Source organism: Sciurus vulgaris, assembly GCF_902686455.1.
Source record: "Sciurus vulgaris genome assembly, chromosome: 3".
Lineage (NCBI taxonomy): Eukaryota > Metazoa > Chordata > Mammalia > Rodentia > Sciuridae > Sciurus > Sciurus vulgaris.
Window position 1 is genome coordinate 127,102,687 of NC_136463.1, and position 17,668 is coordinate 127,120,354.

At 36.2% G+C, this 17,668-nt stretch overlaps 1 protein-coding gene across 3 annotated transcripts in view; it reads left to right on the forward strand.

The window, feature by feature from the left end:
• The window catches only part of MAP3K20 (mitogen-activated protein kinase kinase kinase 20), a 171,912-nt gene that overhangs the window by 51,107 nt on the left and 103,137 nt on the right, over positions 1-17,668 (forward strand). For all 3 annotated transcript variants that reach the window (XR_013762996.1, XM_079135021.1, XM_079135022.1), the window contains exon 3: positions 17,476-17,563. Coding sequence is in view for 2 of the 3 variants with exons in the window: in XM_079135021.1 (XP_078991147.1) it covers positions 17,476-17,563 (88 nt within the window). In the remaining variant the exon portion in view is untranslated. The remainder of the gene's footprint in view (positions 1-17,475; positions 17,564-17,668) is intronic.

The following is a 17,668-nucleotide window of genomic DNA, read 5'->3' on the forward strand; positions in this document are numbered from 1 at the left end:
TCCAAAAAAGACTAGTATATTTATGGCAACTTTATTTATAATAACCAAAAATATCAAATATTAACAGCAAGAGGGATAAATAATATTAATCAAATGGAATACTAATTACCAATAAAAACAAATTACTGACATATTCAATCATATAGATGAATCTCAAAATTTTGAGCAAAAGAAAGAGTCAAAAGACCAAATAGAGTATGGTTCCATTTATGTGAAATTCAAGAAAAAGCAAAACTGTGATGATAGAAAGCAGAACAGATCTCATGAGGACTGGCATCACTGGGAAGTACATGGGAAGATGGAAAGGTTCTTCATCTCGCCGGGGACAATATGTGGTTAGGTCTGTGCATTCATCAGGACTTTACATCATTCACTAAGTTCTGTGTATTTTATTATACATAAATTTTACCTCACTTAAAAATCCCCAAAGATTCATATTTTTAAACACACACACATACACACACACAAACAAGTCAGTGAAGTCTGTTGCCTTTTAGAGGGATTCTCTGGAAGCATCAATACGCACACACACACACATACACACACACACACACACACACACACACACACGAGAACATTTGTGTTCACACCACAATCCAGGCCCATTGGCAGTTGTGTGCCATTTCCCCTCAGTTCCCCCTCTTACTTCTCCCAGGCAACAAATAATCTGCTTTTATTCTCTACAGATTTACCTAGTCTGGATATTTCATATAAATAGAAGTATATAATATTTGGCCTTTTCTGACTGCCTTCTTTAACTCACATAGTTTCAAGATTCATTCATGTTCAGTATTTATCTGTTTCATTTTTTTTGTGTTGTTGTTAGCACGTAGGTCACATTGTATAGTTAGTAAGAAAAATATTAATGTTATTTATTATTCATGTATCATAGACTAGATATACTCTGATTTAAAGAAAACACAATATTCTGTTTTATTCTTTTTAATTGCCAACTAATATTCCATTGTATGGATACACCACATTTATCAATTCATCAGTTGGTAGACATTGGATTGTTTCCAATTTTTTTTATTAATATGAATAATGCTGACATGAACATTTGTGTACAAGTTCTTGTGTGAACATGTATTTTCAGTTCTCTTGGGTAGATTCCTAGGAGTGGAATTGCTGAGTCACATAGTAACTCCATTTAATTGTTTGAGTAACTGTCCAACTATTTTCCAAAGCAGGTGTACAACTTCACATTTCTATCAGAAGGGTATGAGGATTCTATTTTCCACACCCTTACCAACACTTGTTTAATTCTCTTTTTATGATTACCATCCTGTGGGTATGAAATGGTATTTCACTGTGGTTTTACTTTGTATTTACCTAATGAGTAATGATGTTGAATGTCTTTTCATGTCTTACTGGCCATTCATATACCTTGTTTGGAGAACCATATTGATTCTGTGTCTTTTTAATTGGGTTATTTATCTTTTTATACCAAGTTGTAGGAGTTTTTAAGTATTTTAGATACAATCAGATTTTTACAAGTCCATTCTGGGGTTTCCTTTTCATTTTATTGACAATGTCTACTGAAGCACAAACATTTTTAAGTTTGTTTAAGTTCAATTTAATTTTTGATTGCTTATACTTTGGGTGTCATATGTAAGAAGATTTTTGGCTAACTCAAGGTCATAAAGATTTATTCCTATATTTTATAGGAATAAAAGAGTTTTATAGTTTTAGCTCATACCTTGATGTCTATGATCCATTTCAGTTAATTTTTATGTTTGAGGAAGGGGTCCAACTCCATTCTTTTGTATGTGGATAATAGATTTTGGGGGGTATTGGGAGGTGAAATTTTTGTTTGGAGATATTGCTACCCTGAACAAAATAGAATGCAGCCATCAGCACCTGCCATACCATTAATGTTTTTAACTCAGAATAGTATACCACCAAGCTTCATGAATTGTCCTAACATTTCTGAAATAAGAATTTGATCAGGAAGCATTATCTATAATAAGCCTCAGAAAGGACTAAAGGAAGAAGTTCTCTAACTTTGTTAATATGATCCTATCCTAACCTCTCTAAACACCCAAAGGAGCATTATCCATAAGTGACCTCACATGGAGACTTTAAGGAAGTCTTCTTAATTTTTTTTGGTGGTAGTTGTTACTATGATTTTCCTGAAGATAATGCTGTAAGCTGAAAGGAATTGCTATTTACTACAATTAGAGAATTTATTTATTTATTCTTATGCTTCCACTCAACTACCTATCCCCTATCGTCTGTCTGTCTGTCTGTCTCTACATACACACACACAGTGTTCTTGTCAGTCTGCTTTTATCCACTAATATTACACAATACTTAATGGGTTCTACAAACATACCCTTAAGTGGGCATGTTGGCTCTCTAACTGAAAAATGACTTAGTATCTTCCCTGACCCTTGCGTCATAAAAAACTTCTGACTACTTTCTGGTAAAATTTTATGCTATAAGAAGCAGGATGTTTAATGGATTTCAGTACAGGTTCCGCTCAGAGCTTTTCCTTTATTTTTACTGTTTTGAAGCCAGTTGGAGTTAATCCCATTATTTCATATTCTTAGGGTGAGTGGGAGTAGCACTGATCCTGGGGGAGGTTTTTCCCAGGTGAATTCACAAGCTGGGTACACTGAGGTAGGAAGAAAAGCAGCACTTCCCTGCCTGCTCTCTTCCCTGGTCATCTTTTCCTAACCTCCTCCTCATAGTGCTCAAAGGTTCTGTGCAGATAGATTACCAAGAAAAGTGTGGGTATTGGTTATTTTGCTGATCTCCTCCAAATGTCCCTTCTTAGATTTCATGGATTGCCAAATTTGACTGAGTTCTTGGCTTCATTGGCTGGGTAACTCTGGGGTGTAAGATTGGTGTTTGGGGGCTGGGGATACAGCTCAATTGGTGGAGAGCTTGCCTGTCAAGCCCAAGGCCCTGGGTTCAATCCCTAGCACTGCAAAAAAAAAAAAAAAAAAAAAAAAAAAAAAAGATTGGTGTTGATGAAATGAAACCTAGGTAACTTCTGAAGTGCCATTAATGGTGCAGCCTGTCTCTTTCTCCCACTCACCTAAATTGAGCAAGATTCTTAGGAAAGTCAGGTGAAGGACTGATTCTCTAAGGTTGAATGCTTGTAGACAAAGTAAAATCTGTAGTCGTAAGAAACTCTGAACTCCAAACAAAAATTGAAGACACATAAAAATGATCACAATGTACAATAGGTATAACATTTATAATGCTAATGCTAATAATCACTACTTGCCAGTTTTCTGGTGCCTGAACTTTATCGAATGTATTCTTAACAGTATTTTTAATTTTACAAAGCGTTTTCACATTTATTTCATTCTTACTAAAACCCTGTGACTATGAGACCAGTAGGGACTGGGAAGACATGACAGTCAAAGGCAGTGTGGTACCCAGGGCTGGATCCTAGAACACAAAAAGGACATTAGTGGAGAAACTGGTAGATCTCAACAAAGTCTGGATTTTAGTTCATGGTAATGTTCAATAGTGATATAAAATCTTAGCAATGTGGGAAACTAGGTAAGGGAATATGGAAATTCTATTGTCTTTTCCTCTTAAATAAAATTATCCCAGAATAAAAGGGATTTATCTATTTAAAAAGCTTATGATGTGGTCAAGCAAGTTTTTATTACCCTCATTTTACAGATTTCTAATGTTTAGAAAGGCTAAGTAACTTGCTCAATATCATACATGGTGGCTGGTGAAAAACCAGGACCCAAACCCTTCAGTACCTGTCATTCAGGGCTGCCTTAGGGAGAATACATTGTGCTCTGTGCCTGTGATCTCCTCGAATCCTCCCTACAGCCTTTGAGTGTTTCCAGAGAGAATATTTTACCTTTATTTTAATTTTTTAAATGTTTAAAATTTAATATTATTTTTAATTGAATTTTTATAGGGTACAATGTGATACATGTATATTTGTTTAATGTTCAAATCAGGGTAATTAGCATTTCATCTCCTTAAACATTTATCATTTCACATTATAGATAAGAGATCATTGTGATTCATGTTCATTAGTGGAAAAATAATTCAAAAATATGTTTCCTATTGAATTCAAGTCAGTAATCTTTCCATATTTGAATAGATAATATAGTACATATTTGGGGACCTATTTGATTAAACCAGTACAACAGAAATCTCATTTAGGAAACATCTAGAGAAGACATGATGAAAGATGGATAAGATCCAAAGACTTTTTTTTTTTTTGGAAAAAGAATGTCAGTGTCGGGTGGTTTTCTGTGACCTCTGACCCAGGAATCTGAGAAGGAGCAGAAAATAGAAACATAGGAACTGCTCCATCAAATTCAGATTTGTTCTGCAAGTGTAGCAATTGTGAGGCTAATGATGGCAAGCCAGATTCCCTGGCCTGGAAGTAGAAAAGAGAAGTATTGCTCAGTTTCTTTAAGCTTAGCAGCTTATTTTTTATATAGTAGGTGACTTTAATAGAGTGACGTAGAAATTTGCAGAACCAGGCTTAAATTGTGGTCATCTTAACTTGGTCTTTGAATTTAGAGATTCTTTTGCTGGTTGTAGGATTGTTACCAGAGCCCTAGGCCAGAGGCCTGACTGGCAAGGGCTCCCAACAAATCAGATCTGACTACGTGCCACAAAAACCAAACAGAAAAGTAATGGTAAAAAGTAGGAAAGGAACTTTAATCAGTATAGCTACATGGGGAAGCAAAAGGGGACCAGCATTTCCAACTGTCTTTGTGGGTAGCAATGTGAACTTTCAGATTATATAGACAGGGGGACCAGAAATATGCAGTCAGGAAGTCTTGGTCACACTGTTGCCTGGTTAATCATTACCTCAAGATTGGTCAGGCTTTTGCCTGAGGGGTAGTTTCAACTCCAAACAAGATGAGCCCTGTTGTTCCTGGAATCCTAGGTGACTCAGAGCAGAGGAGACAGATGCAGGTAGAAATGCCAAGTTATTTATGTTTTTTAATCCTGTTTTTAATTGCCTATTGGATATTTGCGGGTTCAAGTGAAGAGTCTGAGTGCTTGTTACAGTACTACCTGTATAGGCTGACATGTGTCCTAACTCTTCTGATATTGTGTTTTCTAGACACTCTTTGGTTTGTGGTCAGTGCCCTGGACAGACCTGTATTTTGTCCTTTCTCTTTTCTTCATGATTTTTCTCTGTGCTTTTGCTGTCAGTCAGTGGATCTGCTTTCTAGCAATTTCTAGTTCTGACTAGTGTTCTGTATATCTGAGTTCAGTGCTGTGTATCTATCTTTATTGAAATGTTCTTTGTTCACTCTTGGTGCAGTTTCTAGCAGCTAATACTTGAGGAAAAGATGTGCCTGTTATGAGTTTTACGTGTGAGTTTGGTCCATGAATTTGTTTTAAGTTGATATTGTTTTTTCTTATTTTCTGCGTGAAGCGCAAACTCAGTGACATTAACACACCTGCAAGGCCACCCAGCTCACACATGATAGAACTGAAATTCAGCTTCAGGGTTTTCCGACTCAGAAGCAACGAGCAGCTTGTCTGTCAGTCCTGGCTGCAGATTCAGCTCTCCCAGGGAGCTTTTAAGAAGCACCCATTCCTGTGCTCCACCCCGTACCAGTTAAATCAGATTGAACTCAGAATATTAGCTTTGAAGAGACTTTAGATCATTCTGCTGTCCTTTCTACCTCCTCCTTTGGACATTTAATTCGTAGTTAAGCTGAAACCCCATATCACACAACCCTCCAGTGTCAGAAGCAAGACCACAAGTTCTTTCTACACTCAAATCAAATAAATGTGTTAGAGCATTTACTGTGTACAAATTCTTAAACAGGTGAGTTTGTTTATTCATGTGTAATGTTATAGAAATGTGTGGGCATGTACATCTTTGTGATTTTAAGAATTTACATTCATATTTCATAGTTAAAATCATAGGCTTTGCAGCCAGACTGCCTCGTTTGAATCTTGGCTTCACTGTTTCTTAGCTGTCTGACTGGGGGGCAAGTTACTTAACATCTCTGCTTCTTGGTTTCTTAGAGATAAACTGTGGATGAGAATGGTACTTTCTGCATGAATTAAACGAGTTAATGTACGTAAAGTGATGAGCCAGTGTTGATAACACAGGAAGCACTCCATTACTATTGGAGTGCATGAGTAAGAGTGTACTCAGTTTACAACTTCTGAAACTTAAGACGTGCTACATTCATCGATTGCAAAAGAATTATAATAACGAAACTGTTTATGTGGCTGGATTCATATGTGTAAAATTTTATATGCCTTTCTATAGGCTCTCAACAGAGCATTTTCTAAGGCTTCATAGCCTACCATCTTCTTTCTCCTGGAAAACAGGCTGCTGTTTCTAATTTATTTTCTTCTTTGTCTCTGGGTTCACTGTGGGACCGTGACATCTTAGTTCAGCAATGACCTTCTGTGCATTTTGTTAGTAAATGTCTCGTTCTGCCAGAAAGTTGCTCTGGTGCAGGTTGTTGGCATACTGCATCACTCATTTGCCTACATGCGGAATGGCCCCTGTCTTGCGAGAGTCATACGCAGTCAATAAGCAGTATTACAGAGAATCCTGACTCATGAATACGTAAGGAAGAACACCCATGAGGCTCTGTGTATTTTCTAGATGTAGGTCTGCCTTCTTAGCAACCAGCTTGAGACATGTAAGATAATAGGTTGTTAAAATAATCACCGAGGCAGTAGGGTAAAAACAAACTGGTTGCTTAGGAAAAGCACAGATATTCTTTTTAAATAAGACCATTATACATCAGTTATAACTTGGCATGATTGAATTAAAGAACACCAACATTTTTCTTTTAGATGAGCGGAATTTAAAGCTGGTTTTGAAGATAATTCCAGTAACCAAGTCTCTGTCATACAGAAACTTTTTACTAATATCGGGGTAAAAAGTGAATACATTTAGCCAGATGATTTTACCTAAAACCAATTACTTGAATGTATCTTCAGAATGACCAGTGTGTTTTTATAGACACAGTTAAAATAACCAAAAGCCTAAAAACTATGTCAAGAAAAATAAGAATTATAATTTTTAAGTTTAAGAAAAACTAAAATGAATGTAAAACTTAGCCTTCAGGTGTTATTTTTAATTATCTTCATCAAAGACAAATAAAGACTTAGGTAACCACATGAAGTTAGTGAAAGAAAAATGATGGTGCGTGCTGGTGATTGGAAGTATGTTCAAGTGGAGGCTAGCCCTTTTATCAAGCCATTAGTCGGGAGAAATGATCTTTTACTGTTAAGAGTGGAGTCATGGTTGCAGTTGGGGGCTAGGAAGGAAAAGACTGGAAGACTTCAAATCCCTTCCATTTTGGGGAGCAGGTACCAGTGATTGAACTCAGGGGCACTCGACTACTGAGCCTCCTCCCCAACCCTATTTTGTATTTTATTTAGAGACAGGGTCACTGAATTACTTAGCACCTCACTTTTGCTGAGGCTGCCTTTGAATTCGAGATCCTCCTGCCTCAGCCTCCAGAGCCGCTGGGATTATAGGTGTGCATCATTGTGCCCAACTCCCTTCATTCTTAACATTCTGTGATTCCAAATAATCAGGGTTCTGTATTTGTTAGAGTTTGTTACTTTTTTTTTTTTTTTTTTTTGCATTCAACAAACCAAAAATGTCTAGCTGGTGCTTTTGCCTTTAGTTATTGTTTTGAGTATGCTGACAGAAACCCAAAATAGTAAAATCATTGTTTATTTAGCTGAAGAATACAGGTATTCAAGATACTGTCTAATTGGATTTTAAAAGATGTTAAGGGACTTTTCAGACTGTTTTAACATTAAATTTGCCTAAACTCTTCTAAATGATGTTGTAGATTTCCATAATAAATGTGGCAAACATTTCTCTTATGGGATGTAAATAATCAAACTCTGTTGCACTGTAGAGTAATATTATAAAGCACTTAGCTAATCAGATTGTGAGAGTTGCTCAAAATTCCTAACCATGTAATTTTTGCATAGAGAGAGGGTGCTTCATGCTGTGCAATTAACTGGTTTTATTAGCTATAAATTTGGTTGTTGCTAGCTGGCCTAATGGCCCAGGTCCTGTGAAGAATTAGATCCTGGTTTTTGACCAAGATCCTGTGCAGTCAAGTGTCAGGAAGGCATGGAAATTCATAGTGAGGACAGTGACCAGGAGACTCAATGAGGAGTTGTTTCTCATGCTTCTGCAACTAACCCAAGAGGGCTTTGGAATTTTCTAGGCCTCTTGTAATGTTTGGATGTTGCATAAACTAATGTTCCATTCTGTTCTCAAATTAGGTTTGTAAAGTAAAGCAGTATGATTTAGTGATTGTAAGCAGGACTTCAAGAACTGTGTTAAAAACCTGGCTTCCCATTTACTGTGCCCTAGGGCACATTTAAAAAATTCTTCTTGCCTAGGTTTCTTTCTTTATGAATGTTGATAATAGGCCCTCACCTATGCTTTTTTGTGAGAATTTAAAAGTTCAATCTTCATCAAGCACTTATCCTAACTCATAATAGGCATTCAATAAATGTTAGCTACTAATACAGAAGAGTTATATAGTTGGAATTCTGAGCAAGGCAGTTTTTTAAATAAAAAGAATGTCTGAAGACACTCAGGATCACATTGGACTTTTTCTCTTTTAAGAGAGAAAAGACGGGGTGAGAGAAATATACATATATGTTGCAAGAGGTAAGAAATCTGAATTCAGATTTTATTACTGACATTTGACAGGTTGCTAGTAAGTGAGCTTACAACCACCACAGATCCACTTTTCTCAACACTTAAATATGATAAAATATTTTATTGGTGAGATTCAAGTAGGATAAATGCTTTGGAAATGTTTAAGTGCTATATTTAGGTAAAAACATAAGTAAACATGAAAAGTTGGTAATACTCAAGGCTAATTAAATCAAATAAATATGTAAATATAATTTCCATTATTTTAAGAGATGAATTTCCTCAGAAATTTGTCTTGACAGAACAATAAATGGATTACAAAGGAAGGGGATGGATGCCAGAGAAAGGGATTGGCTTTGGTGAAGCACCTGGTATTTTCTGGGCACTGGGGTAGGATTACTGAGCCCATTTGGCTAGGGAAGAAATTGAGTTATCTAAGAGGTTAATTTCCTCAAAGTCACTGTGTTAGTTAACTTTCTGTTACTGAAACAAAAACTGAGATAAATCAACTTAAAAAGAGGAAATTTTTCGTTTTGCTAAAAACTAAGCTAGAGATTTCGGTCCAGGACCAGTTGGCTCCATTACTCTGGGCCTGTGGCACCACAGTACATCATGGCAGGAGCACTTGGCAGAGGAAGCCTGTTCACTGCCTGGCTAGCTATCAAAGAGAGGAAGAGAAAGGGACTGGGATTCCATTTTCCCTTTCAAGTCTATGCTCCCAGTGGTCTAAGACCTCTTGGCCTCTTAGAGATTTTCACCACTTCCCAATATCATCCAGATGGGCACTAGTCTCTACCACACGGGCCTTTGTGGGAGATTTCAGATCCAAGGTACAGCAGTTCCCTTTGCTTATAAGTAGAATAGCAAGACTCACTGAAGCCTTTTTGCAAAGGATATCGTAATACACCAGTTAATTCATCAGATAGTTGTTAAGTTCCTCACGTGTGCAAAGTAATACTAGTAGTGCATTAGTTTTTAAAATACAAATGAATAGCAATTTAAAGCACAAAGGAATCTAGGAGGTAATTTTGTTCATCCAAGTCATTTTCTAGGAAGAAAGCAAGGTCTAGAGTGACCAAGTGCTTTAGGGCCATCCATTTTGGAACAAGAATTGAATTTTTACTTACGTACTTCAGTGTTTAATGATATTTCTTTCTCTCTCCTCTCTCTCTTTTTTTTTTTTTTTTCAGTGCTGGGATTGAACCCAGGGCTTTGTGCTTGCAAGGCAGACACTGTACCAACTGAGCTATATCCCCAACCCTAATGATATTTCTATTCAATTTTTTAGAAGCCTAATAATCTTTCAGTCCTTGAAGCCTTCTTCGAGGACTGTCTTTTGGAGAGATTTTTTGAATAGTTTAGGATCAAGTGGTCATCTCATTGACCAAGTTATGTAACTTGTTTAGTGGAAAACCAGATTCTCATAATACTCCAGTCAGTCAAATTTGAATGCAGGTTGTTTCAATATATTTTGCTTTTTCATATCATCACAGTGACAGCCAGGGTGAGCACAAAGAATACAAACTTTTAGCGTATTTGTGATTTGGTGATATCTCTCCAGTCCTTGGTCTTAACTCTTCACCATTTCATTCAGTTCTAGCTATCCTCCTTTCCTGCCAGATTAGTTAGCACTTCGTCTTAGGTATCTTCTTAACTAAAGAGCAACATGAGCCCTGAAGGGAACCCAGGCCCCTCTCCAAGTGGTGAATCTCCATAACACTCCATGCAGGAAAACCATTGAGCATTGAGCAACCAGAGACTTCCCAGCACTGGTGATGTTTGTGATAAAAATCCCACATGACTCTATCTTGGTGGTTCAAGAAGCATGAGCAGATGCTTGTCATCTGCTCAATGACTGGTTTATTTTAAGAGAACCTGTAGAATTGTGAAGTTTGCTGCTTGTCATGTGTTGGTTATTGAATACATCTCACTTTGAGTTTAATGAGATGTATTCATTTTACCATCCATGTAAGAATGAGTTTTTCAAAAACATTTTAATTTTAGTGGGTTGGAGATATAGCTCAGTGACTAAGTGCTGGTCTAGCATGTGCAAGGTCCTGGGTTTGATCCTCACTTCTGGAAAAAAAAAATTAAGAAAATACTCCTTGCCAACAAACACTCGTGGGAGTAAAATGCAGTGAATTAAACAGTATTTTTGTTTTGTTTTGATGCAGTAAAACCCTGGAAACTTGATTCATGTAAAACTGAGATTGAGAACTCTGCCTCATTTACCTTAATAATCAGATCCTGAAACAATTAGCAGGGAAAGGAAAGAAAGTTCTACCTTCCTCTTTCCTGAAAGAGCTCAATGTTCTGACCTCATAGATTTATAAATACCATTTTAGGAGCTTTTACCTCAATAATTTCCCATTGTCCTTATATTCTGCTAAGTGCAATGATTCTGGGCTCTGTGGTGATAAAGATAAGAGGTGCTCTGTACTGAGAAGACCAGTGCTTTCATATTTTACAACCTGTCCTCTTACATTTGCTTGATTCATCTGTTGTGGGCCTTTATGGTACTGGCTGAGTCTAGAAAGGTAGCCTGTGAGAAATGTAGCCCAGCTGAGAATCAGGGCTCCATCTCTCAGTGCACCTTTGAGGAGCATCTTGCCATAACATTCTTTTATTTATTTATTTATTTATTTATTTATTTATTTATTTATTTATTTATTTTTGTGGTGCTGGGGATTGAACCAAGGGCCTTGTGCTTGTGAGGCAAGCACTCTACCAACTGAGCTACGTCCCCAGCCTGTCATAACATTCTTAATGAATGTAGCAGTTATGGAAAGTGCAGACTTGACCCAAGCCTCTTTACCTGCAGAGACGATTGTGGAAATATCTTGGGTAGATAATTGAAAATGGAATGTTTAAGACTAAACAAACCTCTGCGTTCTTAACCTGAAAAAGTACAATGCCGAAGCATGGACATGCTTGAAGAATCCAAAGCAGGAAGGGACTCAAGAAATCATGTTCATTGTATTTGTCTTGGACACAGAACCTTTGAAAGGCAAAGTGGACCTGTCCAAATCCTCATAAAATTTAAATCAACAAAGAGCTGATGAATATATATTTCAAATATGGCTTCTGCTGTTGTATAATTGATTGACTGTCATGCTTATGAAATCTAAATTAAATTATCCTTCCAGGTATAAAAGAACAGAATGAATACTAAAGCAAATTCATATCTTCTAGCATTTTGCTCTTCTCATTATAGTGTTCAGAGTAAGCATGTACTAACATAGACTTTCTATAAAAAATATTTAATACACTAAATACTTTCATCAATTACTATTGTTCTTTCATCCTTCAAATGTTATTGAGTACGTTCTGTATATAAGGAATCTGACCTTCCCCCCACATGTGCTATTGAACTAGTCATTTTACAAAAGGAATAAAGTAGGGAAGATTTTCCCAAAAGGCAGAGGCCATAGGAGCAGACAGAAGAAGAAAGAGGAGTATCACCAATAAACGTGGGGAGGCTGGTGCTGAGCAGGTAGAAATTCATCTAAAGTGTGCTCATCTCCTGTGCTCATGTCCTCAGCCTTGTGCCTCTCAGGACCCATGGGCTTCTATAGGAGGAACCTGACTGAAATTAGTTTGTTCCAGAAGGAGAAACTGACAGGTCAGAGGTTAACTAACCTAGTTTTTATATGTCTACAGTAGTCCTGGGAAGATACAGTTTTACTTTTTTCATGTCTCAGTGGTAGGGAGAATGTGAATTTCCTTGTAAATCAGTATTTTCAACCCCATATTACTTATAACACATCTGAATTGCTTTTTCTGATTTTAAAAATTACACAGGCTTATTATAGTTTAGGAAATATAAAAAAATAAAATAAAATAAAATCACCTGTGATTATTTCTGCTATCTAAAGGTAGATAACTATATGTTTTGTTTTATTTCTTCCTATTCTTTCTTCTGTACATATCATTTAGTTTATTTTATTGGTACATTATAATTATACATAATAGTAGGATTCATTATACCATATTCTTACATGAGTATAATATAATTTGATCAATCTCATCCCCAGTACTTTCCTCTTTCCTCCCCACCTCTTGTTATATATTTCATAAATATGGGAATCATCTCATATCTTCTTGAATTTGGGCAGAATGTAGTGACCTGGGACCCTTATTGGTATTTTGGAGATGACTGTCTTTGGAGAGGGTCCTTGACCTTGGTTGACTGTGACTGTGTCAGCTGAATGATTGGATGAGCCTCTTTTCTTTCGCTTACTGTCATACTCTGATGGAATGCAGAATCTTGGAATTGATGAGGATCTTAGAGATCAGGGTCTATGGAGTAGTATGTTTAAATGCCACATACAACAGAGAACAAAATGGAGAGGTTGCCATTCATGGGCCATAAGAGTGTACCTTGTGTTTATGCCACATCACAGGTGAAGCATGGACCCTGCTGAGACGTGGTCTAGCTAAGCATAGGGCCATAGCTATTGATACTAGGGAGCAAAGCCTTTTCTAAATACAGATGTAAATGGAGCTTTCCAGCTTAGTGATGTGGGACTTCATACACTATAGTTTTCATTATATCAATAGGTTGTTGTCATATCTTTGCTTTATTTGTATTTCACAAAAAGAAGTGAATTCAGTTTGTTTGTTTGGGTACCAGAGATGCACAACCACTGAGCCACATCTCCTGCCCCCCACCTTTTAAATTTTGAGACAGGGTCTGGCTAAGTTGCTGAGGTTGGCCTGGAACTTGCACTCCTGCCTCAGTCTCCTAAATTGCTGGGATTATAGACATGTGCCACTGTATCTAGTGAATTCAGTTTTATTTTTAATAGTTTTGTCACATAAACACATACAGACTTCTCAATGGACTGTAGAAGATATAAAACAAGTTTTAAAGATATCGGATCGTTAAAAAGTCTGTGGCAGCTTTCCAAAATTAAATAAGTTTAAATTTGGGTTTTGGGTGATAAAAAGTTTTCAGTTTATTGTGATACTAGGGATTAAATCCCAGGGCCTCAAGCATGCTAAGTAAGAGCTCTTCTACTGAGCGACACCCCCATTCCTGAAAAACAATTTTGAATTAAGGAAGAGGAATCACTCTGAAGTTGGAAATACTAAACTTGTCTTAAACTGTTGAAAGTCCTGAAGGAAGGGAATTAAAACTGATATTTAACTTTTCTTACTATCTCCAATGGAATTGGTCTTTGGAACGTGTGTGCTAGTGGACTTCTGGAAACATGGCAAACTGAGCTAATAGCTCATCTCTGCATATAAACACATAGGAATGCCAGATGAAAACTAACAACAAAACACCTACCTCCTCTCTAGATTTGTTAACAAACGGAAACTCTTGTAATTTTTTCCATAAAGAAAAATAATAGGAAGAAGGAACTGGCCTCAGCTGTAAACAGTGAGAGCAGGCACACATTTCACTGCAAACCCAGCATAAGCATTTTTGTCCACTGATAAGTGCATTCCTATTAAACATTTGTATAGGTAGATTTTTGGCTGCTCCATTCATTCATCTGAGAGGGACCCTTCCTTTCTGGAGTATGTTAGAGCTTGAGTTAAAGTTGTTGTAGTCTCAGCTCCTCCTTAGATCCTCAGGTCCTAATCTGAACAGTTACATATTTATTCCAAGTTTATTTAGCCTTAAAGATAATTACTGAATACATAGATTCTGATCGTTCATCTCTGCAAAAGTTATCTTTCAAACTTTTTTATTGTGGTAAGATATATATAGCATAAAATTTGCCCTTTTAACCTTATTTAAGTGTGTAATTCAGAGGCTTTAACTTTACTTACAGTGTTGTGATGTCATAGCCAACATCTATTTTCAAATTTTTTCATCACCCCTAACAGAAACTCTGTAGCCATTAAGAAGTAACTCCCCATCTCCTCCCTGCCCAGCCTCTGGTAACCTGTAATCTGTCTAATCTGCTTTCTCTCTGAATTTACCTATTAAGAACATTTCAGACAAGTAGAAACATACAATATTTGTCTTTTGCATCTGGCTCATTTTACTTAGTATAATGTTTTCAAGGTACATCCGTTTAGTAACATATATCAGAATTATTCCTCTTATGGCTGAAATAATATTTATACATCACATTTTGTTTATCAGTGTATGAACATTTGTTACCACTTTGGCTATTGTGAATAATGCTGTAATTAGGTACAAGTGTCTGTTTGAGTGCCTAGAATAGTGTTTTGCAAAGTATAAAATATGTAGATCCTATATAGGAAAAATTAAGTCTTCTGGATCTCAAGTGTCGACAAAAAGTATTACTTATTGTAACTTAAGAAGACACAAACATGAAGTTGAGAATAGCTTATATACCTATAAAAATCAAAATTAAAATTTCAATTAAATAAAAATAAAAATAAAATCAATGCCATTGAAATTATTAATTTGCATAAAATTGTATTTACTGAAAGCAAATGGTTTATGTTGGTTTTAATAGTGTAAGTTTTTTTGTCATTATTAATTTAGCTTTCATCATTATTATGTTTCCTTTTTAACAGCAAACTTATTTTTAAACCACTAATACATTATTTTGATGGACAGTCCATTTGCTAGTGTACCCAGAAAGTAAATCTAGGAAATGATGGAGAAACACCCTGTTGCAAGCAGGTGCCTGCGGGGCCAACTCACGGAGTTCGCCCACTTACTCTCAGGTGCTGACTGCCACAGCACAGGTTTTCATCTTTCCTTAACTCCATGCTCGTTTCTGTCAGAGCTTGTTTGAATTGCTAGCATCCTGATGTCATTTGACTTTTTTATTTTTTACAAACACATCACTTATTTGTCTGCCATTGATTATTATTAGTCTATTTCCCTGAAACTAGTACAGCACTCTAAAGTATTATGCTGTTTTCATGTTGTTAAATCAGATTCTTGGTTTATTAAATAAGAACCTAAATCCTTATTCCAGGAAAATGTTCTTTACTTGCAAGAGGCACTGCAAAAGGGTAGTTTTGTGTTATGCTTACCAACTCCTGAAAGGAATAAAAATACTACCTTCTTCAAGGTATCACTTGGCAAAACCTTAAATGTAAACATGAAAATGAGCTGGAACACTGAAAATCCCCTGATTTATAGTGGTCATCCAAGGATTAAGAATATTCCCATATTTATTCATTTTTGATGCAGAAATTTTTAATGGTCATAGAATTCAGATACCCCAAAGAATATACCAAAGGGTGGTGGTAGTCCCCCGCTTTGACAAATACCAGTGCAAACATTAACTCTACTGCTTTTCTCATACTGTATTCTAATGCTTTATTCCCAAAGTGTTGATCTGCCACTTAAAATAGGGCAGCTTGTGATTTCCAAACTTCTTCACAATAAAGCTCCTTTATCCTTTCACAATGAGAATTAGAATTGCCTTGTAGATGAATCGTTGTGTTGCCCAAGTAAAGCATTTTCTTCCTGCTTGGGAAACTGAAGTATGTGAAGGCAGTTGCTTGGTGAACACGGAGGCTCTGCACCTAGTAGTCACTCATTGGGGCTAAGGAATTGTTTGGCTAAGCAATGATAGCACCCTTCAACACAAAAGAAACACGGCCTGCTCAGACTTTACAAGTGTCTCCTCTAATCAATGATAATTTTCCTTTCTCTATTCCATATTAACCCCCTGCCAACCCTCAAACCTGTTTTCTACCTATTTGCATCACCCTCAAAAAACAGTTTCACAGATTGTTTTTAATGAAATCTCAACTCTTGCCCTATAAAAAAATAAGTATAGCAAATAACACTAAATCATATGTGCAGGTTCCCAAAGGGCACCACCCATTCTTCCTCTTCCTCCTTGTCTTCCTCCCTCTTTTTTTTTTTTTTTTTAAATTTATTTCATTTTTCTTATTGGTGATACTGAAAATTGAACGCAGGGCCTCACACGTGCTTGGCAAGCATCTAGGGTGCCCCTCTGACCAGGACTTCTCCTTTTTTGTTAATGAAGACATTTTTCTTGACGATCCCCTTTCTGGGACAGAATCTTAAAAATCTCCTATTTTCTTACTGCCAGTAATAAAACTTTCACTTAAAATATAAAATCTTTTCTGTATTTAACTTCCATGATTTTTATGCTTCTTCATATTTATAATTCTTGATTAGCTATATTTTAACTCCATAAAACTAATAAAATTTTAATGAAAATACATGATTTACCTAGAGAATATCTAATGTTCTGTAGACATTATCAAATATGTACTGTGGTATCTCCGTTTTTTTCATTTTAACAATTAAGTGTGATAGCTATTTTTTGCCATGTCACTCTTCAGTGAAGTTTTCTCTACTAATATATTTCAAAGTATACAAATACGGCTTCCTATCAGATCACAGTGAAGGTCAAGAGCCCACTTTTTATGTTACGGTAACTTGCAAATAAAGATCAATACTGTACCTGGAGTGAATTATTAGATAATAATATAAATGGGTATTATCTGAATCTCTTCCATTAACATTTGAATATCTCTACCTTAATTTTGACTCATCCAACCAACAGGAGTTCAGACTTGCTATGGCTTCCCAAAAGAGATATTATGCAGAAAAAATTTTTTTGGTTATTAGGAGAAAGACTTTAACTGTAAATACATATGGCCTCTCACCTCTTGAGTCACCCTCCTCCACTATCAGTCAGCAGACTTTCTAATAACTACCTCTTGGGTTGCCTCTTCAGTCTCATTTCCTTTTTCAATGTTCATAAAGCTTCAAAAGAAATTTTTAAACTTTGAAGCATTTCACTGAAGACAGTGAAATCTCTCAACATCACATGTTGTTGTGTATCTTTGTAAATGTAAGAGAAGAAAATTGAATAGGAGTCCTATTTCATTAGACTGTTATAAATGTGGAATTTTATGTAATTTTGCATTTGATTTTTGTACAGGCAGAAATACTGAGTGTCCTCAGTCACAGAAACATCATCCAGTTTTATGGAGTAATTCTTGAACCTCCCAACTATGGTATCGTCACAGGTAGGAACTCATTATTTGACTTCTTTCTTTCCCTAATTACCTAGCTTTAGATTCCTTAATATGCTAAAATGCTTAATATTAGGCTCAGTCATGAATTGTGTGCTA